At 37.6% G+C, this 25,966-nt stretch overlaps 1 protein-coding gene across 2 annotated transcripts in view; it reads left to right on the top strand.

Moving 5' to 3' along the window:
• The window catches only part of IPMK (inositol polyphosphate multikinase), a 41,232-nt gene extending 35,860 nt beyond the window's left edge, over nt 1-5,372 (top strand). For both annotated transcript variants that reach the window (XM_023643441.2, XM_023643438.2), the window contains exon 6: nt 139-5,372. In XM_023643441.2, the coding sequence (XP_023499209.1) occupies nt 139-761 (623 nt within the window). In that variant the 3' untranslated portion in view covers nt 762-5,372. The remainder of the gene's footprint in view (nt 1-138) is intronic.
• The last annotated feature ends 20,594 nt before the right edge of the window (nt 5,373-25,966 follow it).

The following is a 25,966-nucleotide window of genomic DNA, read 5'->3' as shown; positions in this document are numbered from 1 at the left end:
CTGTGTCTGACTGGAATTCTTACCTGTTCAGTTAATTTCAAGGAGTGATGGGAAAAAGTTGAAGAATTATATCTAAGATGAGTTTACTTCCCAAGTGATAGCTATTTCACTATAATACTAATATTTTCCTTTTTATAGGAGTCTCCAAGTTTTTTCATAATGGATTCTGCTTAAGAAAAGATGCTATTGCTGCCAGCATTCAGAAGATTAAGAATATTCTGCAGTGGTTTGAAAGCCAGAAGCAGCTTAACTTTTATGCAAGTTCATTACTGTTTGTTTATGAAGGTTCATCTCAGCCATCTACTACAAAATCAAATGACAGAACTTTGGCAGAGAAGTTTTTGTCCAAAGGACAACTTGCAGACACGGACGTACTGGAGTACAATAATAACTTTCATGTGTTAAGTTCCACAGTGAATGGAAAAATAGAGTCGTCAGTAGGCAAAAGCTTGTCCAAGATGTATGCTCGTCACAGAAAAATGTATTCAAAAAAGCATCACAGTCAGACTTCATTGAAAGTTGAAAATATAGAGCAAGACAATGGATGGAAAAGCATGTCCCAGGAACATTTAAATGGAAATGTGCTTTCCCAACTGGAAAAGGTTTTCTACCATCTTCCCACTGGTTGCCAAGAGATTGCAGAAGTAGAAGTACGAATGATAGATTTTGCTCATGTGTTCCCTAGTAATACAGTAGATGAGGGATATGTCTATGGGCTGAAGCATTTAATTACTGTATTGCAAAGTATTTTAGATAATTGAATCCTTTGCTGCAGTCTTTTTAAGAGGTGGGGCAATCATAATGAAGAGCAGCAGCAGTCAATATCTCTATACTTGTAATGCTATGTAAGAAATTTGTATTGTGAATCTACATTTTATTTGTCTTTATACTTTTGGTAGAAGGGTTAACTTTTTTATAATCTTACTCAGGAAAACTAATTATTTGTTCATTAGAAAACTATGAAGAATAAAGAAACTTAGGAATGTTGAGCAGGGAATGTGGTGGTACATGGCTTATACATGTATTTGGCTCAAGCAACACACAAACCATTTTTCAGTCATTGAGTTCAATTTTCTGTAGCCAATTTATCAGGAAATCTCTGTCCACCCAACCTTGACAATGAGCCATATCTAAACTCATTACATTATTAGAACACTTTCAAAAATCTAGAAAGCACAGATTGAAATACTTAGTATTGCTATGTATGAAGTTATTAAAACTGGAGAAAATTCTACTTCAGAAATAAGTACTGTTTAGGTTTTATATTAAAAGTTAAGACCAGCATATCAAAGGTGCTTCTTAGTGAAATGATTTAGAATTTTCCATTTCAAAAGCAGATTTTCCCTTTAATTTTCCTTTATATTCATATTTCAAAATGTTACACTTCATGAAAAAGATAATTGAAATGGACAACAACAACAACAACAAAAATCTTGAAATTAAGGGCACTAGTAATTACACTTACCAGGATGAGAAGAGAGAAGTAACTTGCAAGGAACAAGGTGTTTTGTTTTAAAATCTTTACTTTATGGGAAAATGTACTACCTTGTGAAAAGTTTTAGAAACCATATAGTACCTTTTCCTCTAACTGCAGCTTCAAAAAGGTGGGTGATTGAAGCGTTATCTTATTTCTCCTTTAAATAAATATTGAGTTTTTTCTTCTAAAATCCGAATATTTAAATGTCCCCATTTAATTAAGCAGTAGTATAAATATATGTTGCTAAAAATAGTCTTTCTGAGAATTCTAATAAGCAGGAAAGAACAACATGCAATATTGTGAATGTTACCAAAAGTGCTATGTGTAAATTAGTGCATCCTCTAGAGTTTGGTGCATATCTAAATCCATGCTTCTATTTCACCCAAAAGTTTTATATCATATTCAAGAGAGAAATTTTAATTTCCTGGAGAGGAGGGCAATGCTGTTTTCCCTGGAAAAATTAGATTCTTAAGTATTATCTTTTACACATCCACTACCTTTTTAAAAATAACTATTTGTTATTGAAAACACTTAAAACTTTGAAATTAAATTTGCAAATAGGTTAGATGTTTATGCTGTCATTACTTGCACTTTGATTCACTAATAACCCATTTAAGTAGTTAACAGTTTTGCCATATTCCTGGAAAATGTTTCAGAGTTGTGAATTGTTAAACTTTTTCCCCTAGAGTTACAAATTAAACGTTTAAATCCAAACATCTTTTTTTTTGATGTGGAGGAAAGTATCACAATTTTAGGTTTATTTCACCTTCTCAACCCTCTCTGAGCGCCGTTTGCAAATATCTGAGCACAAACAGAAGTACCACATATTCTGAATTCTATGCTTAGTAAATCTGTTAAACCTGAATAACTTTAAAATCCATATGCATTTTGTTATTGTTTAAAATTTTTTATTTAGAGTCATTGTAAGTATTTTCCATAAGGACTTCATATTTTTCTCTACTGCCTAATGGGTATTGCTGTTGCTTTTTTTTGTGGGGATGATTTCAGTCATAATTAGTAGTCAGAAACTTTTTAGTTTTATACTTTTTGTCTCCTACAGTACAGACTTTTGTTGTTGTTGTTGTTATTTGGATAGTGGTTCAATAAATCTTAAGCTCGGATAATTAAACACTATTTTGAATCTGAACAAAAATGAGGCTTTTTTTGTATGGGATGATATCAATCAGCCTATGTACAATCAATTTAATAAGTTTAAGTATTATCAGATTTTTTGCACATTTTAGCTCAATAAAGTCTGAATCAACTGTTCCAGATTTTCTTTATCCGTATTTGGAAATATAGTTTTGTAAAATCAGTGTCTTACTTTTTGATACAATAGATCATGTTTTGTTTTAATAAAACAAGAAGCGCTTTTATCTTTTGTTTTTCAGGGAAGGGATTAACATTTAATTCTGTTTGTTTACATTTTTTATCACTGTCATCCAATGCCCATCTTGTGTTACTTTACAAGTAAGCTTACATGTAACAGAATAAGCATCTGTTTATGTAATCTACATATGACTATTTTACTATCTATTCCAGTCATTTAACATTATGCTGAAATTTACCACTGTGGGGCTGAATAATCACTATTCACCAAGCATAGTTAAACATTTAAATGTTTAAGAAATAAGAATAATAAGGATATAGTTTGGGTTAATAGGATTATCATAGTTTTTTCCCCCTAAGGAAATGTAAGTAATGATTTTAGTGTATTTCTTATGGAATACACTCATAAAAAGGACTATAAGCAATTGTGGATAGTGAATAATACATTTCTCTAATAAAAATTTAAATTGTGTAATAGTTTTATAATAAAGTATTTACATTAATTGATATTTTAATATGGATGGAAGTTGCATAGATTCAAATAAATTAAAAGTTGATAAATACTAAATATTTTATCTAAATAGTTTTTCAAGAAACAATTGTGAAAATGTGTATATTAAATGGCTCTGACATGGAGCTTGTGGTATTTTCAACTCAGTATTCATTATTCTTTGTTTTATCTGTCTGGAAAGATTGTACTTACTATGCCTCTTTACACTACAATTTGCTGTTGTGGGGCTTTCGATTGTGTTCAACCAAATAACTTTTTTCTGCATTTTGATTGAGTACAATTTGCTATTTTATGATTTCCAAGATGCTGTTCTTCATATCGTCTTTATAACATCTGCATATCAAATTTACAACATAACTTAAGAAAAAGGAATTAATTTTCAGAGATATGTCACTGGCACTTTTATTGTTTTACGTGACTGAAAACATTTGTTTCTAGGATTTAGACTATTGTAGAAGATGTAGGATGAAAGAAAACGGTAGAACAATGAAAGTTTTATTTGTGAAATTACAGAAATTTTGTCCACTCTTAAAGCATTGTCATTTAGTACCAATTTCTCTTAGCAGGTGGCATTTGATACTTAAGCTTGATTTGCTTTAAAAATTGTTTACAGTGCTTTGTAATAATCTTCCTTATTCAGTGCCTTTAACCTTGATTTGATGTATTTGTAGCCTTAGTTATTCTTCTATTACATCCTACGTTTTCATAGTCTAGACATCAATTTCTTTTAAAAATTTGTCAATTTGGGTTTGTAAAGAGGTAGCAATTTTCTATTAATGCTTTGCAAAGGAAAACAAGTCGAGTTGCCTTTGGAGGCCAGGCTTCTTAGTTCATTCAGAAATACTTACTGGATGTCTACCATGTGCCAAGCATTTTTAGCCCCTGAATATGCAGTTGTGAACCAATCAGACGAAGCCCTAATCACTTCCAACATTCTTTCTCCATGGGGTGGGGTTGAGGGCTTAATTAAAATAGAGATACAGAGAAATATGCATTTAAAGATAATAAAGTTAACTAGCATTTGAGTTTGTGTAAAGATAAAGTAATTATTGAGTTGAAGCATTACCAATATGTTAGAGAGGTTAAAAATAATACTTTGTAGCATTGTAACCTTTATTTGACTTCTGAGTTCAGGTAGTGATTATAGATAGCATAAAAAGGCCTTAATTTTTCACTTTTCTTGCTGGTAAGGGTACGTTTACTTAGACTGTCCATTTAGAGTAGTGTTTTAACATAACGTTACTGTGAAAAACATTCTATTACATATTCACAAGCAAATTACTGCACATTTTTAAAATTGTATTTTACAATTTAGTACAAATACTTTAGGCCTCAATCTTATCTTCAAATCACTGGTATTTTAAATTTGGCAATGAATATAAAATTACTTTTTGGCTTACAAAGTGATTGTATTGTTACTTAAAATACTTGTTAATATTTTAAGAAGGTTGGAGTCTCCATTTTTGGGGATTTAATGTTTAAATTCTTATTTTGATAGAGTCTAGTAAGGGGAACTAGTACTCATTTGATTAAACAAATTAGAATATACTTTCAAAAAGTTTTTTAATTGTTAAGCTTTGTCATTTTTGGGGTTAAAATCTGGCCTGGTGTTCACTTACATATTAACAAATTTAATTATGACATAAAATAGTCTTAACTATCATGTATGATGCACTTGCATATAAATGAAAATGGTGTGCACAAAGACACTTTACTATGGGAGCTATACTGGAAGATTTATGAAAGCATGTGAAATTGCACCTAAAATTGTGTTATTAGTGACTATGCTAAATTTATTGTACTTGATGAATGAATGTATTTAGTCTAGTCAAAGTTACTTTGGTTTAAATGTCTAAACAATGTCTCTTTTTTTTAATGTGTTTGTAATTTGTACTATTGATGGGGGTATTCCTGGACTGCAGGGGTTATTGTCAATGTGATTTGTGTTTTTATTTTATAGAATCATCTAATGTGATATACCGATTTTTATAAGTGATATTTAGATAATTCTAATAACTGTATATTTGACAACCTATTAAAATGTTTTGCATTGGAGCTTTTTTCATTAATTGTAATATGCTAACGAACAACGGTAATTTTAATTTATTCATTTAACAAATACTTGAGTGCATGTTATGTACCAGAGACTATAGGAATCATTAGGGATTCAGAGATGATTACGACAGGATGTAATTGAAAGAAGCATATGCACTGGAAATGAAAAAGTATGTAAACTCTTTTGTTTGAATATTTATTTTTCTATCATAGACTAAAATCTTTGGAATCAACCTAATAGGACAAGTGAACTATGGGAGGAACAAATTGACATGACTATGAAAATATATAGTTTTAAAGCTTCAGGAGTAGGTAAGATATTTTTGCGTGTATTTTAAATTTCATGAATCAGTTAATTAGTGACCAAGTTATTCTTTCTGTCATTAATTAAAAAGAGAGGACACTGTCAAATACCTTCCCTTTACTAGGCACTGTATTTGACTTTGGAGATTTTAAAAATTTGAACAGGAGATTCAGTACCTGTCCTCAAGATATGGACCATCTGGTAGAAAGAAAAAACCATATAAATGTGGGATAAAATGTTATTGGGGCTATGATTGATACTTATCAATATCCAGCAGGGCTGTGAAAGAGAAGGGAGTCAGTTCTGATAGCATGCAGGAGGAAGAGGGTCTGTGATTCATAGTCTCTTAGCAATCTTGAGTAGAGGCTCTGGAAGGTTGTATGGCATTCCTGTTTAGTGCATGCTCCTGTGCACTGTGTGGAGGAGCAATACTGTGGGGAGGAGCAATACTGTGTGAAGTGTCTTTTGTTAAGACTGGCTGCCTAACTGCTGAAAATACCAGGGAGTCACCACTGCTATAGTCCCCAAGTTACAGCTAAGTGTAAGAACTAAATAAAACCTGAAATGAAATAATAAGTGAAAATAATAATTAAAAGTAAAAATAATCACTTGGAGATTTTGTTGAAAATGCATGTTCTGAATGGGATCTGTGATGCTCCTGGTCTGTGGACCACACTTTGAGTAGCGAGATTTTCAACAAGTTCTTTGGGAGTGGAGTGTGCAGTAGAACTTGGAACACTTTGATCCAAGCAACTGGAGCTGTTTGAAAACCAGGAAAGAGTGCTGAGAAAGAAGTGAAATTTCTTTCAGAGAAAGAAGTGAGTTTATAATGTGACAAAACACAATCAGCAATGGCTCGAAATAATACTGGCCATTCTCAATTGGAAGAAAAGTTCATCAGCTGTGTCAGGCCATTAACTCTTCCTCCTGCAACAGGTCTTAGGAATCCTGTGATAATAGACTTGTCTTTTTCTATTGTGTGTGTCATTGGCCTTTTTTGTGTGTGAATGATAACTACTTTGTCAACTGAAGAAAACATTCTGCATATGCTCATTAATTACATTGTACTTGCCATCTAACATTCAAGAGATGCTTTAGGCATAAATGACATGGTTTGGATACTCTCAGGTCTTTTAAGCTGAAGCTTTATGTTTCTGAGAGAAGTTAGGAAGGCCTTTAAAATTAGTAATATTTGACAAAGTGCCTTGGGCTGGGCACAAAGAAGATGATGAATGTGAGGCATTGTGTGGATGCTTGTTAGTCTGGAAGATTAAACAGTATCACCTCACACGTTTTGAAGATGGTAAACTTAAGGTAAGCAGCTTTATAGCTTCTGAGGCTTGAATCCAGTTAAAAAAAGATCACTTGTTTTTGTAAATTTGTGAGGAAACTATAATACCATAACTTTTACTTCTCATCGGTCTTTCATTTTCCACTCCCTATTATGGTTGACCCTAACCCATCCAGGTTATGCCACAGAGAGAGAGGACAATCTAAATATTGGGCTAGCCTGACCACTCTGTCAGCAGTTATTGCTTCATAACTCCCCAAAATGTAAGTGGTCTAAACAACCCCCCTTTATTATTTGTATGGGTCTGCAAGTCAATTGGGTGGTTCTGTGGATCTTGGCTGGACTTACTCATGTTTCTCTAATCAGCTGGCAGATCATCTGAGTGGGGGCCTGGGCAGGGAGGGTTGTCAGCTAGTCTAGGATGACTGGGATGAGGTGACTCTCACATTCTATCAGCAGGCTAGCCCAGGCATTTTCTGCTAGTGGTAGTGGGGGTCCAAGAGAATATGCTGAAACATGCAAACAGGTTTCAAGCTTGTTTGAGTCAAGGTTGCTGCTGTTGCCAAATCTAGAGTCAGTGTAGGAAGACCCCGAAGGAAGGGCATGATGCAGGGAGGTCTCAATGCAATCAACAACATTCTCCAATCTCACACCAACTCCTGTAGGGCACCAGGAAATTGATTCTCGGCTTGTCATGGCCCACGATTTCATAGGAAGCAATGTCAGATCATGTGAGAATGTGGATATTTAATTCTGCTGATAGAGCAGAGGCAGCAGGACAATTCTTACTTTGCATATGCAAAATTTAAAATCTCTTTTCTTGTTCCTTCTTTTAATTTCATCCAGGTTTCCACCCATCACCGCCCGTAGGTAGAACCCACTGGGCCGTCTCATAGTGTTGCCGTCTTCAATTTATGTTACTGTGTTGTTATAATTTGGGGAGTGGTTTTGTATCCTCAGCAATCTTGTCTTATTCATGAACTTCCTTGGTGAGAACTTGCATGTCACTTGATTTTTCTTCCAAGTGTATACAAACTGTTAGGTTTCTATGACAAAAATTATGTTAAAAGTGTACTTTCTATTCCAGTTCAGTTGATGTTAAAACTATTTTTTCATTGAACTAGTAGTTTTGGTTCAATTTTTACGTGCGGAGGCTACTTAATTCTAAAATACTGTTTGAACTTGAAAGTGCTGTTTTATTGACAATTTAGCTGGATTTTAGTTTCCCTAAATCAGAATTTTACTTTAATTCATTAATTGTCACTTTCTCCCTATTTTTTTCTGTTATTAGTATACAATATACCAAAGGGTGAAAATTCTTAGGAAGAATGTCTGTTTACTCCATAGTTTCCCTTCCTGATGCATTTCCTGTTCGTCTTTCCCAGAGGGCATACTATTATGGTTTTTAGCCTTGTAATTTGTTCTGAATATATTCTTGGGGAAAATAAAATTAAGAAGTCTTCTTTTAAGAATGACAACATCTGGGACTCTGGACTTAACTTATCCAAAGCAATCAGTGGGTTTATCCTTAATTTCTGATTTCTAGATATATGGTAATTGTGCGTAACCTCAAGTGGGATGATTCATCAGATGTATGCTCAGGAACTACACAAAGATATGCTGTGTAGCTTTTCCCAGCTGTTTAATCTTTTTTTTTTTTTTTGTAGCTTTTGTAGAGAATTTGCTTTTACAAAAGGGCTCAAGTATTTGACTCTTTGAAATGTGATATTCATATCCTTTTCAGTTAAGCCGTAAATAGCAGATAACATATTAGATGCTTCCACATAACAAATCTACAAATAACTTTGTGTCACAGTGTTTTTAAAGTGTTTATAGTAATCCTTCCAAAAGGCATTTGACGATTCCTTACATTTTCAGAAGAAGATATTGAAGGTAAGTGGTGACTAAAAAACACCACCTAAATAACTTTAGGCCAGGAGGTGATAGATATTCTGTAGCCTCTTCCAGAATCATTGTTATTCCCATCTCCTTCCTTAAAACAAAACAAAAGCGAAAGCAAACTCCTGTGAAGTACCTGCTCTCCCTCCTTATTGCAGTCGTCTATTCACAGACCCTCCAGCGATGTCAGATATAGCACCTGGCTTACAGTCATATTCTCCACCTGAGTGACTGAAGTTATTCTTGGTGATTTCCATGTATACATAGGTGATTTTCCTAACACCTTGCCCTCTCAGTCCCTGACCACTCACTTCTTAAGATTCTGTTTTCCACCCCTGCTTCAGCCACTCATTCCGGTGGGCATAGCCTAGACATTGCTAATTATTATCCTGCTCTGCCTCCTGTACTTTCAATTCTCTCTCTCTACTACTTTTAGGTCAACTTTCTCTTTTTGCCCCACCAGGATTATTGATATATCATTCTTGTTTTTCTCCAACCTCCTACCTTCTCAGTCTCTTTTACTGAATCATTCTTTTCACCAACCATTGCATTTTGGTGTACACTGAAGATCAGTCCTCTCTTATATAATAATTCTTCAGATCAGATTCTCAAACTTATTAGACTTAACAACTCTTTCAATAATTAATACTTTATAAAACCACATTTGAAATCCTGAACTAAAACTCATAGATGATATAATCTATTCACACATATAATTTTTTTTAATTTAAAGAATCGAAGAAGATCTAAATAAAGGGAGGGTATACCATGTTTATGGATTGGGAGACTCCCTGTTTTTAAGATGTCGATTCTTGCCAAACTGACCCTTCAACGTGATCCTAATTAAAACCGTAGCAGGGTTTTTCCCCCTTAGAAATCCACAATGGAATTCTAAAATCTGTATGGAAAGGCAAAGGAAATAGAATAGCCAAAACTTTTGAAAAAGAATGCAGTTGTAGGATTAGCACTACCAGATTTCAAGACTCACTATAAAACTATGAAAACTAATAGACTTTGGTAGTGGAGAATGGATAGGCACATAGAGAAATGGTACAGAACAGAAAGTTCAGAAGTAGACCCAAGTATATATAATCAATTGGATTTTTAAAAGCTCCCTTATATAATTGACATGATAAACTCACATATTTGAAATTTGATGTTTTGATATATGTATACACCCTTGAAACTATCACAATAATCAAGATAATGAACATATCAATCAACTCCAAAAGTTTCCTTGTGCCCCTTGGTAATCCCTTCCTCCATCCCCTCCTCACCATCCCCTCTTCCCTCCTCCATCCCCAGGCAAACACTAGTCTGCTTTCAAGTCACTATATATTAGCTTTCATTTTCATCATTTATATACTCTGTTTTTTTGATCTGTCTTCTTTCACTTAGCATAATTGTTTTGGGGTTCATTCTCTAGTTTTCTAATTCAAGGTCACAAAGATTTTTATGTCATGGATGAATCCACCCTCAGAGTTCCCAAATGGACAACCCCCTATGTTTTATGTATGATTCTAAATAAATATACATTGACTGAATCCATGAAATTACATTCTTTAAATTTTTAAAGCACACAGCTTGATATTGCAATGCTTTTTTCTTTTGTAAAGCATTTTCATACTAAAATATATTTCCATTATGATCCCCATTGGATAGGTCAGAGAGCTTCAGCCCAAATAGTTTAACGCTTTCCCTAAGTTATCAGAAACTTGAGTATAAACCCAAACACACCAGAATTCAAAGAGAGTCAAGCTCTAGTCATGAGTTAGGACTATTAAATTATTTAGAAATATCCAAAGGCATGCTAGTTGTTTTTTCTAAACTAGGAGAGAATATTAATTACATTGAGAAAATAGTTTAAGTGGAGTTTCTGTAGTTCAGTGGCCTCTCCTGTAGTGAAAATATTTTCACCTTGTATAATTAGTGCTTCAATGCATTCTCATCAAGTAGCAACCAACATTTTAAAAATCTTAAACAGAAACTGAACAAGAAGAGAAAAAATTAGGTCATATTTCTATATCTGTAAAAGTTTTACCTTAAAATGAAGAAATAAGCTTCTACATAAAAATTTGCAATTTCAGCATTAATGCAGCCATTTTCAGCCTTTTGCCTCTTACAATTCTTTTCCTCTCTCCATCATGTCCATTTTGTGAAAGTGGGAAAAGAATGGCAGAAAGGAAAGGGGCTTTAGAAAGAATGTTTCTGAGGGAACCAAATCTGAGTGAAACCAAGAGATTTATGAGACACTCAGAGCCACACGCTGGGTTCTACAACCTGGATCACTGCTTCCTGTGGGCCAGGCCTGGGAGGTGCAGCGGGGGCAGGCACGGCCCCGCCCGCCAGAGTGCACAGATTATCAGGGAGGCAGAGGCACAGGCAGAGGACGTCAGTACATGAGGCCACTATTGTCCTTTTTACAGATGAGGAAAGTGAGGGTCAGTCTTGTTAACTAATCTTGCCCACTGTCTTGCAGTTAGTAAGTGTTAGAGCTGAGATTTGGATCCAGGGCTGGTGGACCCACCCTTCTCCCCTTACACCAGCCGTCTCTCCCTCCTCCACATTTTAGAGCATGTCATGTGTTCGTCTTTTAGTAACATGAAGTTGGAAATGTCCCACCCAGAGGCAGAAAGACATAGTTTTTAATCCCTCTAAAAGCACTTGGAGAGAAGAAGAATATTATATAAAACTCTGACAAACTTCATTAACACCTCCTCACACCCCTCCCCTACCCCATATACACCAGGTATGTGGAATAGAAGTCCCTCTGTCTCCCCAAAAGGAGAAAAATGCAGGACTCATTCATAAGTTTGAGTTTCCCCAGCTGGACAGAGATGGTGACTCGGAGTTAATCATCTCCAACAATAAATAGAAGAAGGGCCACCAGAAAAGGTGGAGGGAGATTTACTGGGAAAGAGATGATGGCGATATTATCTAACTTGATTGTGCTGGTGGATACACAAATTTGTCTATTTGTCAGAACTCATGGAACTCATAGAAGGGTTGCATTTTGTTATATGTAAATTATACTTCAATAAAGTTGATTAAAATAAGCAACAGGAAATGTGGCGACTGCTCATGCTCTGCCAGTTGTTCTGTTGTAAGACACACATTCTGTTTATTTTCATGGGAACTAAACATTGGAGCACATGGCAGAATACAATATGATTGAAAGCAATATAAATTTTCTGGTTTACAAATGTTAAATATCCTTCCCCAGCAACATTTTTTAGGAGCTTACTATTTTAATCTCTACGTCTTAGACGTCTAATTGTCATTCCAGTTATTCCAAGAAAACAAGTCTGAAAGCCATGCATTCAAATTTAGTTTCTTCTGAGAATTCAACACTTGAACACTCTCCCTTTACCTAGAAGGATGGTTAATCACTAAGTCAGAAAAAAAACTTGGGTTACTTTCTCAAGGACTATCCTTATTTTGGGTCTGATTGTTCTGGACATTTTACAAAATAATTTACCCATGTGATCTAAAGTGTAGTATTAGTAGCTAATATTTATTGAGCCCTAACTGAGTCCCAAGCACTGTACTTTACAAGTTTTAAGCCATTAGCCATTTGGCAGCCAAAGTAATTTGAAATAGTATAGTCACAATGTATTTCAGCTACACTAGAGCACTAAGTCTTCCAAAAAGACTTAGAAAAATATACAGATTCCTTCCTGCTGTTCCCCAGTTCTGTTAATGTCAACACCGTCCTTCCACTTGTCCTTGCAACAAAACTGGGAGTCATCCTTGAGGTCTTTTTTTCCATACATGCCAAATCCATTCCACCAGCAAATCCTGTTGGTTCTACAGTGGTCCTTCCTTATCCTTGGGGCGTGCCTTCCAAGGCCCCCAGTGGATGCCTGAAACAGAGGATAGTACTGAACCCCATATACACTGTTTTTTCCTATATATACATACCTATGGTAAAGTTTAATTTATAAATTAGGCAGAGTAAGAGAATATTCTAATTGCCACATCCCTACTTTTGCATTTTGGAGTCATTAGTAAGTCAACTAAGAGTTACTTGAACAGAAACACTGCAACACTGCGACAGTCCATCTGATAACCGCCAAGGCTACTAAGTGACGAATGGGAGGGTAGCATATACAACATGATACACTGTATAAGGAGATGACTCATGTCCTGGGCGGGACAGAAGGGGATGGTGCAAAATTTCATCATGCTATTCAACTTGGCACGAAGTTTAAAACTTATGAATTATTTATTTCTGGAATTTTCCATTTAATATTTTCTGGACCTCTGTTGACCACAGATAACAGAAACTTCGGAAATGAAACTGCGGATGAGGGGAAAGTACTGTACTTCCAAAACCTCTCCAGACTCTGGCTCCCTCTCACCACCTCCAGCGCTACCACCCTAGTGGAAGTCACCACACTCTCCAGGCTTGCTCACTAGCTTCGTAACTGCTCTCATGCCTTCCTGCTTGCCACCTTATGCTCTTTCTCGACTTAGCAGTGAGAATGATTATTTAAAAATATAAGTGAAATCGTATTACTCTCCTGCTGAAAATTCTCCAATAGTTTCTCATCACACTAGGATAACATCCAAAATACTTGCAATTACTTCTTGAACCTTATATTCTTTAATCTGCAGCTGCCTTTCTGATCTCAGTTCCTACCATTCCTATCGTACTTAGCCCTATGGCTAAGCTGGCACTGCCCGTCTTACAGTTCCTTTATCTTACCCCTGAGGTTTGGACTTGCCTTCACCTGAAACTTTCTGTTCTCACATACTCATACAGTTCTCGCCCACACTTCGCAGGTCCCTGTTCAGGTATCAATGCCGCAGAAGGTTTTTCCCTGAATGAAAATAGGCAGTGCCTCGTCTCTCAGGCATTTTACACTGTCTAGTTTTCCTCCCTAGCACCTATTACTATCAGACACATATTAGTCTATTTAAAATTTATTTGCTGTCTATCTTCCCCTCCTGCCCCTACCAGAAGGGAAATTCCACGAGAGCAGAAGCTTTGCCATTCCTGTCCACTGTTGCTTCCCCAGCCCCTAGAACACTGCTTGGCACAGAGTAGGTGTTCCTCACATGTTACTGAATGAATCAATAATGTCTTTTTGGTGAATCTAAAATTTAAAAAATAGGTAGCAATGATCCTGTTACCCAGTAGCGTCAGGGGCTTATGAAGATTACAAGGCTGTTTGAACATAAATGGCTCTAGACTGCCAAGCTCTTGGTTAGTCTTGCATTACCTATCTTTCATCAGCTTCTCTCTTCTTTTCAACAGAAGCTTTTTAATGGTACAAAAGCTCTGTGTTCAGGATCCTCCCAAACCTCGCCCTACGTGTCCTTTATAATAAAACTGTAATCACACGTTAGTGTTTTCCTGAGTTCTGTGAGTCACTCTGGTGAATTATTGAACCTATGCCCGGGGGAGGGGCAGTCACTGGAACCACTGATTTTGTAGGCAGTTGGTCAGAAGTGTAGATGACCTGGGGCCCCCCAAAGTTGTGACTGGCATCTGAAGTAAGGGCAGTCTTCCTGGGGACTGTGTCATTTAACTTGTGGAGTCTGATGGTGACCCCAGGTGGTCAGTCAGAATCATATTGCAGTACCTAAATGTGTGTTCTGTTTAAAGACACTTTAGTTAATTTAATTGTTGATTCATTAAGATTAAAATCATGGGGGCCGGCCCCATGGCCGAGTGGTTAAGTTGGCGCGCTCCACTTTGGCGGCCCAGGGTTTCGCTGGTTCAGATCCTGGGTGTGGATGTGGCACCACTCATCAGGCCACGCTGAGGTGGCGTCCCACATGCCACAACTAGAAGGACTCACAACTGAAAATATATATAACTATGTACTGGGGGGATTTGGGGAGAAAAATCAGAAAAACAAAAAACAAAAAAAAGATTGAAATCACAGCCAACAGCACTATAACTCATACCTGAACAAATCTAATGTAACCCATGTGTTTTCTTTGTCAGGCATGGCGCAGCCTTCTTCACCTAGGTACAGTAGACAACAGTTCATCACTGTACTCGGAGGGCCCTTATAAACAGCCATATCACCAAAAAAATCACAAAAATGCGAAAAAAGTAGCACTAAACAAACTGTGAAAAGGATACGTTTACATTATGAGAGCTGAAACAAGAAGGCAGAGCGTTGCCTCAGTCAGCCTCAGCTGACAACCTGCACATTGGGTGACTCAGGTTTTGCTGCTCTGGGAGTGTCTGCAAATGGCTGCAAAAATGCCATGAGTATTGATTTGAGGCTACAAATAAATTTTAGTGAGTAGGTGAATTTACAGATATGGAATCCATGAATAATTAGACTCACCTATATAGACGTAGTATGGATATCAGCCCAGGACAAGGTTGACATGAGGGAAGTCATATTGTAACTCAGAATGACCTCTGACTAACTCACCCACGCTATATGTTTTAACTTACATGTAGCCTAGGTGATGAATATGCATGCTCTGTAGATTTCATAATCCTGGCTGACGCATGTACCTCCTTGCAGTGATAGATGATAACGTTGTTCTTTTGAGTTTCTTTTTGTGTGTGAGGAAGTGTGGCCTTGAGCTATCATCTGTTGGCAATCTTCCTCTTCTTTTGCTTGAGGAAGACTGTCGCTGAGCCAACCTTCCATTTTATGTGGGATGCCACCACAGCATGACTTGACTAGTGGTGCTAGGTCTGTGATCGGGATCTGAACCTGTGAACCCCAGGCTGCCGAAGCAGAGTGTGTAAACCTAAACTCTGTGCCACCGGGTTGGCCCCTCTTTTGAGTTTCTTAGGAATATGACAACCTCCTCAGAGAAGAATGTCTATGCTGGCATCCATCATCAATGACAACTGAAAGACCTGGTGTGGCATCTCCCGTCACTGATGCCAGATGGTCAACATTCCTGAGCCCCTCCCTTATAGCCCACTAGTCCCTGTGTAATTGCTTAAACTTTGTGCTTGGGGAAGATGATCTTTGGGACATGAGTTCACCATCTTCCGATTTGCTGGCTAATCAAATAAATCCCTTTCTTGACCCCCAAATCATCTTGCAATTGATTGGCTTCAGGGTTGTGGGGGGCAGAATGAGCCTTTGCTCAGTTACAGTATGTGTGTTTTTATCAGCCACTGTACTAATAATTTACATATTATTCCATCTATAAATATACTCCGTTAGTTTGGGGTTTAAGCATAATTGATTAGAACCATCTATCCCATAGCCTATGAGAAGTTCAATGTACTTCCCAAGAGTCCTGTGAAATCCTAGGTGCTTGTGTTCAATAGGAACCAGCCCCAAGTTCGTATTCCTCCTAAGCCTTTGATCTCGTTTGTCTCAGCAGCTGCTCTTTCTGCTCCACACAAAGCCAGGAGTGAGACTCCGCACCTTTTCCTTGATTTCCTCTCAAACTATTCTCACAGAGACTTTGTTTGTATATCAGGCTTTAAGGGAGACTTGGGAATGAAAAACTTGGTCACATTGCAATAACACAAACAAATTAAAATAGAATATTAAACATCCTTGTCTTAAACTGAGCTTTAGTCCCTCTACCCCAGCTCCTGGAATTTTTAATAATTGCTAGATCTGAGTCTTTATTAAAAACAATAGGCTATTTACCTGCTTCAGATCTTAAGCTTAAGAGCACTGACCAAGGCTTTTGGACTTTGTTTTTTCCCCCTTTCCCAATAGTATCTGTAAGTGGGAGAACAGAAATTCAGTGTTACTGAGATGAATTATGATAGCCACTCTTTGGCAAGCACAGTTTAGTAACATGTTTTCCCTCTAGTTTACTGATGTCAAATCCATTTAATCCTCACAAAATCTCCACAAGAAAGTTTTATTCCAAATTTACAGAGTAGGAAAAGGCCTAGAGAGATTAAGTAACCTGTCCAAGATCACAGAGCTTATCGTAAGGAGTTCAACCCAGATCTGAGATGCCAAGTAGCTTAACTCTCAACTAGATTTGCTTACTTCCCAGTTCCCTAACTTCCTGAACAAGGGATGGCTGGATTAGTGAGAATATGCTGTACCATGTACTAGCATTGTAGAAAAAAACACCTATAATCCAATTAAATGCTGAAAATATCATCCAAGTTAAAAACATGGGTTTATGGGCTCTCACTCTTCATGGAGATACTCTGCATGTTAAAGAAGACGTTGAAGGGTCAGAACTAAAAATAGGATTGTTTCTATTTGTGTGTACTACATAACCTAGGAAAAGAGATTTTAAATATGTACTTAATTATACTAGTTAATTAGTTACTTGCAGCATTATGATGGTTTTCTGATGTTGCAAAACAATTTTGAAAGGATGCAAAATAAAGGAGTAAAAGTACAGTGGTGGAAGTATGTTCAGATTATATACATGAATCTAAAATTTTAACCTGCAGCTAAGCAGAGAGCTTTCTTATGAATACAAAGACAAAGCATAGGAATGCTTTCAAGATATACCATGTAAGGAAAAGTTTATTTTTGCTTTTTCTTTTCTTTTTACAGTTTTATTGAGGTATAATTCAGGACTTTTTAGTAAATTTGAGATTTAAATTTGTGATCCGTCACCACAATCTAGTTTTAGAACTTTTCCATCACCCCCAAAATTTCTCAAGCTCATTTGCACTTGTTTCACTGTTCTTAACAGGCCTGAGGGAGGAAAACAAACACAAACACAGACACAATCATTTTACTACTTAAAGAGAACGAAAAATTACCGAGTACCACCTAGTGGTGTTTAAGTAAATAGCAAGGTGACATTGCAGTTCCTGAAATCCTCAGATTCCAGATTCCTTCTATGGAATCACTAAATCAGCTACAAATATTCATGGTTTATAATTGAAATTCAACTTGAAAATATCGACAAGCTTATCTAAAATCCTTACTAGATAAATTTTTGAAACTTCAATTTAAAAAAACTAATGATATCCTTTCTTCAAACGAGAGTTTCCCTGGAGCCCCAATCTGCTTAGCTGATAAATGCTTAACAATTTGAGGCAGGGATGAGGAGGCCTGGATCCTGATCCACTTGCTTCCCCACTTGATGAAATTAACTTTATAAAGAAAAGACTGTGGAGAAATACACAAAAATAGAAAGAGTGGTTATTTTTGGATATTGGAAAAAGAGTGAATTTTTCCTTTTGGTTTTATTTTTCTCTCAAGTACATACTTATAGTTGAAAAAACTGTAATAAACTTTATTTTTAAAAATGAACATCAAATTTCAAAATATTGCAAAAACACTTAGCAAAGTCTTTGAAAGACAGTAATTTTCCATGACTATTATTCCCCTTCTGGATTCCTCCCTTTCGGTGGCAGTAACTGCATACTGACAGGAAAAGACTTAAGGCAGTGGTTAACTGGGAAGCTCCTGCCTCAGCCTCACAGTATGACTCCTTGCTGGGGAGTTCACCCGTACCTGCCTTCATGGGAGCTCAGTGTCCCAAGATTAATTAAATTTTGATCAACAGTGTTCATATGGTGAAATGCAAATAATTCTGATAGTGTTCCCAGAAAACACTGCTTTATTACAAAAAAATTATTCAAAGAAACAGTAATTTTGGCGGTTTAGTAATTAGAGATGTCAAGTTAGATAATAACAATAAATACTTAGTTTAGATTCCTATTCTTGCTCTTATTCTTGTTATCAATGTGACTTAGGAAAGCCACTTGACCTCCTTCTGAATTTTTTTCTCAACTGTAAGCTGAAGATAACAAAAATGCCTACCTTATAGGATCCTTATGGGAATTAGATGAAATGATACATGTATTCTATATATTGTGCTCAATAAATGTTATATATTGCTACAATTATTTTACTATCAGTATTCTTTTCTTAGAGTGGTGTGTGGGAGGTCTGGTTTACCCTGTGACTGTGGGGGAAATCTGATCACACCACTCCTGTAGGTGTGGATAGTAAACTAAAAGTATGGGAGAGGCGGGGCACAGGTGCTGTCCTTGGTTCTGAAACCACCGTCACTCAGCAGGGCAAGCTTGTTTTGAAACCTCAGGACTAGTGATTCCTTGTCCAAACTCTTAGAAGAATTTTGAAGCAGGTGAGAGCAGAAGTGAAGAGAAATGCACAGACACAGACAAATTACATTGCTTGCTGTCATCAGGACAGAAATTACAGTACCTAATCACTTTGGGATTAGTACCTAATTACTAAACTGCAAGTTCCCTGAGGTCAGGGGCTGGGTCTTGTGCTTGTGAGGACAAAGGATAATGCTTGTGTCTTAGTTAGCTGGGCTGCCTTAACACAATACCCTAGACTGAGTGGTTTAAACAGCAGGGATTTATTTATTTATTTATTTTTTGAGAGGAAGATTGTTGCTGAGCTGACATCTATGCCAATCTTCCTCTATTTTTGTAGGTAGGTCACCACCACAGCATGGCTGAGAAGTGGTGTGTAGGTCCACACCCTGGATCCAAGCCTGTGAACACCAGGCCACTGAAGCAGAGTGTGCAAACCTAACCACTACCCCACCGGGCTGGCCCCATTAAACAACAGGAATTTACTTCTCACAATTCGGGAGGCTGGAAGTACAAGATCAGGGTGCCAAGATGGTTGGTCTTCTTGCTATGTTCTCACCTGGCAGAGAGGGAGAGACAGAAAGGGACAGAGAGAAAGAGCAGACAGCTTTCTGGTGTCTCTTTTTACAAGGACACTAATCCCATCATGGGGGCTCCACCCTTATGATATCGTCTAACCCCAATTACCTACCAAAGGTCCCATCTCCAAATACCATCGCATTGCCAGTTAGGGCTTCAACATATGAATTTGGGGGGACAAAAACTTTCAGTCCATAACAGCCTGTAAAGTGGGGAGCACACAGTGTCTGTTACACTAAAGACCCTCAATAAATGATAGTTCCACATAGAGGGGATGCTGTAACCTGGACCTCATTGTTTCAGTCTCACTGCATAATTCTACTTCTTTTCCTTGACACAGACCATACAAGATGAGTCTGGTATCAGCACATACAGCCCTACCATTGTCTTTGTTTCCTTAGCCACATGCAATTGCTCAGCATAGAAAATGTGCAGATTGACTGTGTTGGGGGTGGCGGGGATCCAAAGATGTGAAACACATCAGGATGGAGCCTGAGTGCCAGGAAAGGCCTGAGTCTGGTTACACTAAGGGATGATTGTTGGTTGGGACACATGTGGACTGTATCTTAAAAGTAGTTTAATGTAACCTGCAATAATTGCTAAGAGTTACATAGCACTTACTCTGTGCTGGCTGTTCTAACATGTTTTACATGTTGATTCATTTTAAATATTACAAAAACCACAAGGGATAACGTTATTATTTTTGCAATTTTACAGATGAGGAAACTGAGGCAGAAATATGTAGAGAGCCTTGACTAAGGTCACACATGGGTGTCACAGGGGAGGTTTGAACCCAGGCAGCCTGGCGCTCGTGTCTGTGCTCTTAACAAACATGATATCGTGTCTTTCCTGAAATTTAAGCCACATATCACAATGACACATTTTCCTCTTAGGTTTAGTCCCCTATTGTATACTGTATCTTCTTCTGGTTAATATCTGAAGACTATGAAGAGTGGTAAGAGGGAAAGATTGGGGATGAGCATTGAGCAGTGACTTCCTTTGGCAAGGGGTTCACTCATATAAGGGAGTTACTGTGTCTTCAAGAAGGTGGGGGTCTGCCTCAGCAGGCAGGGGCAGAGAGGCTGATTCATTTGTCTGAGGAGGTTCAGGGAATGTTGGAGTCTTGGGATAGTCCAAATCTTCTAAATCTTGCTACATATTCTCAGTCAAATTCTTGGTATTCCACTCCTTCGTGACCAATGCTATAATTGCCGTGTAAGAAATCATGGGACTGCCAACTCGACAACCCGGAGGAGTTTGGTCCCCAGTTATCCCAGCCTTGGTGCTGAATAATAGTCTTTAGTTCATCCTAGTCCAAAGAATTTAAGGATTTAACTTCTCTCTATTTAAACTTTTGGTTTTGTTGGAAGTATCCCCCCCTACAATTTTGAATTCCTCATGTTCTTCATACTGTTCTATGGCCAGAGAGCAGCTCGGTTCCCCTAAATCTCCTTCAAAGGTTGATTTATTCCAGATGATCCCAGGAATTAGTTTAATTAGGTGATTCACCACTGCACGATACAGGCTGCTATAGTCTCATTTCCAAACGTTAACCTGGTTTTTACTGCCTTCAGGCCAAATAACCAACGCCATTTTTTCCCCATTTCCCTGAGGTTCTATTGCCTGCAACTAACTCCTGATGATGTAATATAAAAATTTGACCTAGAAATATAATTTTCATCTGTATTATTTTCCTAGAGCTGCTGTAACAAATGACCGTGAACTGAGTGGCTTAAAACAACAGGGATTTACTCTTACACAGTTCTGAAAGCTAGAAGTCTGCAATCAAGGTGTTGGTATGGCCATGCTTACTCTAAAGGCTCATGGAATCCTTCCTTGCCTTTTTCCAGCTTCTAGTAGCTCTCGGCGATCTTTGGCATTCTTTGACTTGTGATTCTAGTCTCTGCCCCTCTCTTCACATGGCCTTTTCCCCCCTATATATGTGTGTGTCTGTGTCTCCAAATTTCCCTCTCCTTATAAAGACACCAGTCTTTGGGTTTAGGGCCCACCCTGATCCAATATGACCTCATCTTAACTTGATTACTTCTGTAAAGATCCTATTTCCAAATGAGGTCACATTCACAGGTACCGATGGGGAGAGGGTGGGCACGGGGGCCTAGATCTCGGGCATATGTTTTGGGGGATACTATTCAACTCATTACAAGGCACAAAAAAATTACCTTAGGCGTAATTCTTGCTAGAGCTCCTCGTAATCATTTTACATATTTGCACATCCTGTACCTGCACATCCTGCCAAACCTCTCCCAAGACTCCTGACGTGGGTGAGAGGACAAGTGAGAGGAAACCCGCACACACAAACACACATTTCAGAACTCAGGACACAGGAAGGTGTACGTGTCATCTGAAAGAAGCGACTTTCCCCTAGCTGTAATTAGACCCCTCCCTAGGGTGTAATAAATTCCTGACCTGGTACTGGGCATTGACTGTGGCAGGCAGCCAGTGGCATCCCAGTAAAGAGACAGTGTTGCCATGTCCTACATTTTTCTCCCTTTTATGCATTTTTCTGAACAAATGTAAATTTTAGACTGATTTTACTCATGTCTCTACATTTCTTTGAGTGGTGTGTGGGAGCACAGAGAAGAGGTATAACAGAAAGTGGTGTTTCGGCGGTGGCTGGGTGGCGTAGTGGTCAAGTCCGTGTGTTCTGCTTCAGCTGCCCAGGGTTCACCAGTTCGGATCCCGGGTGTGGACATGGCACCACTTGGCAAGCCATGCTGTGGTAGGAGTCCCACATATCAAATAGAGGAAGATGGGCACGGATGTTAGCTCAGGGCCAGTCTTCTTCCACCAAAAAGAGGAGGATTGGCAACAGATGTTAGCTCAGGGCTAGTTTTCCTCAAAAAAAAAAAAAACAAAAAAAACCCAAAAAAGAAAGTGGTATTTCATCCCTGTCCGGTCAGTGGGGTGAGGATTTGGGCCTGCTGAACTTTGAGTTGATTACCACGATCCTGAACTCTAATACTGGCCCCTAAGAGTAACAGCACTTTGCCTGGTATCACAAGCCTCCTTCTCTTGGCTTTTACTTTTCTCCTCATTCATTCTTATTTCCTGCTTGCTTCTATCCATCATGTATCATAGATGTCAACTGATTCTTTCTGTCAAACACTTCCTTTCTTCTGTAAAACCTTCCTTTCTTCCTTTCTTTCTTTCTTTCAGGAAGATTGTCACTGAGCTAACATCTGTGCCAATATTCCTCTATTTTGTATGTGGGATGCCACCACAGCACAGCTTGATGAGTGGTGTGTAGGTCTGCCCCCAGGATCCAAACCTGTGAACCCTGGGCCACTGAAGCGGAGTGTGCAAACTTAACCACTATGCCACCAGGCTGGCCCCTAAAATATTTCAGAATAAAGAATTTAGGCTTTGATAAATTGACAAGGCTGGGTCATCTTGTTTCTTGGAAAATAACTGGAAGTAGACTGTGAGAAGAAATTAGGCATTTCAAACCAACTAGGAGGAATCAACTATTCCAAAGAAAATCTTTTACTCTGCACTCAATTAAACAATTAATTGATTTGTCAAATGCCCATTCATTTTCCAGAGATTGCATTCTTGATATAAAAGAGGCATTAAAAATTCTTGTTGGGGCCAGCCTGGTGGCGCAGCGGTTAAGTTCGAATGTCTTTGTCATTGCATTCAAGGATATTTATAGTTTTTTTTTTTGAAGAAGAAGAAGATTAGCCCTGAGCTAACATCTATTGCCAGTACTCCTCTTTTTGCTGAGGTAGATTGGCTCTGAGGTAACATCTGTACATATCTTCCTCTACTTTATATGTGGGATGCCTGCCACAGCATGGCTTGACAAGGGGTGCATAGGTCCGCACCCGGGATCTGAATTGGGGAACCCTGGGTTGCCAAAGCAGGACACGCAGACTTAACCACTGCACCACTAGGCCAGCCCCTTATAGTTTTTTTGATGTGTAAGGAATTAGAAAGATAAAACTATTGGTAAATCATGGAATACCATAAACAGAAATGCAAAGTGGTCTGATTTTAACTATAAGTAGTGGCTGCCATCAAGTCCCAGGGTTTGAAGTATCTATCAATTCCCCTTTAGAAGACTGCAGGTACATTGCTTCAAAAGCTCCATTAAAGGTACATACTTGAAAAGCTTCACGTAATTAAATACTGGACTAAATAAAGTTAACGAGAGTTTCCTAAAGGAAGGTTTGCATGCATACTTTTAGTTTTCTTTCCAAAGCTTCTTTTGGCCTGTTTTTGAAATTCCAAATCTGAGCAGCAAAGATTTTTTCACAGACAAATGAACTGAGACCATCACAAGAGGGCTGGATCCCCCATAGAAGACTGAAAGTTAAACAAAAAAATTCACTTAAGTGTGTGTCACATGTGACCGAGCCTGCTCGTTATCATCCATTCTCTGTTGCTTCTACATTAATATAAAACCCGGTCTTCAACTTGATACATGAAAGCCTTACGATAAAGTATACATTTCCCAGACCCTCGGAAAGCTCTGAGGTATAGTCAACTGTAGTCATGTGACCAAGTTCCGGTCCATGGGATGGGAGCTGTTGTCCCGTGTGCAACTTTTGGGTCATGCCCTTTTGAAAGGAAGGACTTTTCCTATTCTGTCCATTTCCTTGCTTCTTTTTCTGATGGCTGAAATGCAAATATGGTAAGGACCTATCTTAGACTATGCAGATGTGCATAACAAACCAGCCTTGCATCTTATTCTTTTCATTTGCTTATCTCTGAGTACTAAGGAAGCTGAGCATCTTTTTTCATACACTTACTAGTCACTGAAGCACAGCATTAATTCAATGAATTGAAAAAGAATAACAAAGCACATCCAAAGAAATAAGAAGGAAAGAGATAATAAAAATATTTATTTTTAAGTTTTCTTAATTCCTAATGAGCACACATAAAACAATACATTTCCCTCTGAGTACTATCATAGGCAAGTCAAACAAATTTTTTTGTTGTTGTTAGGAAGATTGGCCTTGAGCTAACATCTGTTGCCAATCTTCCCCTTTGTGCTTGAGGAAGATTGTCACTGAAGTAGCATCTGTGAGAATCTTCCTCTCTTTCCTGTGGGATACCGCCACAGCATGGCTTGACAAGTGGTGCTATGTCTACACCTGGGATCCAAAACTGTGAACTCCAAGCCACTGAAGCGAAGCACATGAACTTAACTACTACGCCACCGGGCTGGCCCCTATGTCAAACAAATTTTTATATGACCTGCATTTCGCTTGTATTCAGTTCTAAATAGATCTTAACTTCCTTTAGAATTTTTCTTTTAACCCCATGGGTATCTTGATCATATGTTATTTAGTTCCCAAACATTTGAAATGTCTTAATAGCTATATTTTTGACATTAATTTCTAATTTTATTGCACTCTGGTTGGAGCAAATATTCTGTTGATCTTTTGGAATTTGCTGAGATTATTTCAAAGGCCTAAAATGATTTATTTTTATTAATGTTGCATGTGTATCCAAAAAGTGTCTATTTTTCATTGGCTGTATGTATGTGTGTGTGTGTCTGTATTCCAATATGTATTTAATACATTTAATATATTTAATAGATCCAATACAATATTAATTTTTTATGTTTTGGATATCTTGACATCCTTGTCTGCTCATTACACCAGTTTCTGAGAGGATTATGTAATAAATTTATAACAATTTTAGAATTATAGTTGTTCTTTTTAGAATAAGGCTTTTTGCATTTATTTTGATGAGCATCTTATAAGATGCTTGTTTTGGTCTTTGTCAAACTGTTGCAGCAGTTGATTGCATTTCTGTCTTGCCTTGATTCGATTTTTTCTCAATTATTTTGGCATTTGGAGTGCATTCTTACCTTGAGAGGGAAGGCTTTATTTTACTGGTTATTTTTCTCTTTCCTGCTGTGCTCATCTGTTCTTCCTTAGTGGTTTTGAAGTTGTAAAAAGAAGGATGGAGTTTCAACAAGAAGGGATGTTTTCAGGGAGCTTTATCTAAAGTGCTCAGTATCACGAAAGGAGCAGGTGAGCTCCTGGGAAGGGTGCAGAAAGAATGGACAGTTATGCTGTAGCGCTGGCGGTGCTGGGACTCCTGTGAGGGGAGCTGGGAAATGTAAGCTGGACCCATGAGGGTGAGAATCTTCGAAACAAAGCTCTTCATTTTATTCTGTAGACCATGTAGAGTTCTTAGACATTTTGTTGTATTGGCTTTGATTCTGAGTCCTTAATAATAGAATAGGGAAAACATTTAGTTAATATTATTCTCAAAGTCGTCATGTAAATTACTTGTCACTATTTGTGACATGATTTGAAGATCTGAAATGATAAACTCCCAATGTCAAAAAAAAATATTTCATTATTATTCTCAAAACTATGTCTTTGGCGAAAGTCTAAAGCTATGTAAGTGATGCGCTCCAAGTCTCTGGCTGCCTCAATTTTACTTTTATCATTATTTAGGGTTCTTTTAGATCAATGATTCCCTAATTCAGCAGTGTTATCAGGAGACCAACTTGAATTATAGCTGCTTAGCATTCCAGAAATATA

The sequence above is a fragment of the Equus caballus genome, chromosome 1 (assembly GCF_041296265.1).
Source record: "Equus caballus isolate H_3958 breed thoroughbred chromosome 1, TB-T2T, whole genome shotgun sequence".
NCBI classification, from domain to species: Eukaryota; Metazoa; Chordata; class Mammalia; order Perissodactyla; family Equidae; genus Equus; species Equus caballus.
Note: the sequence above shows the minus strand (reverse complement) of the source record. Positions and strands in the feature narration are given on the sequence as shown.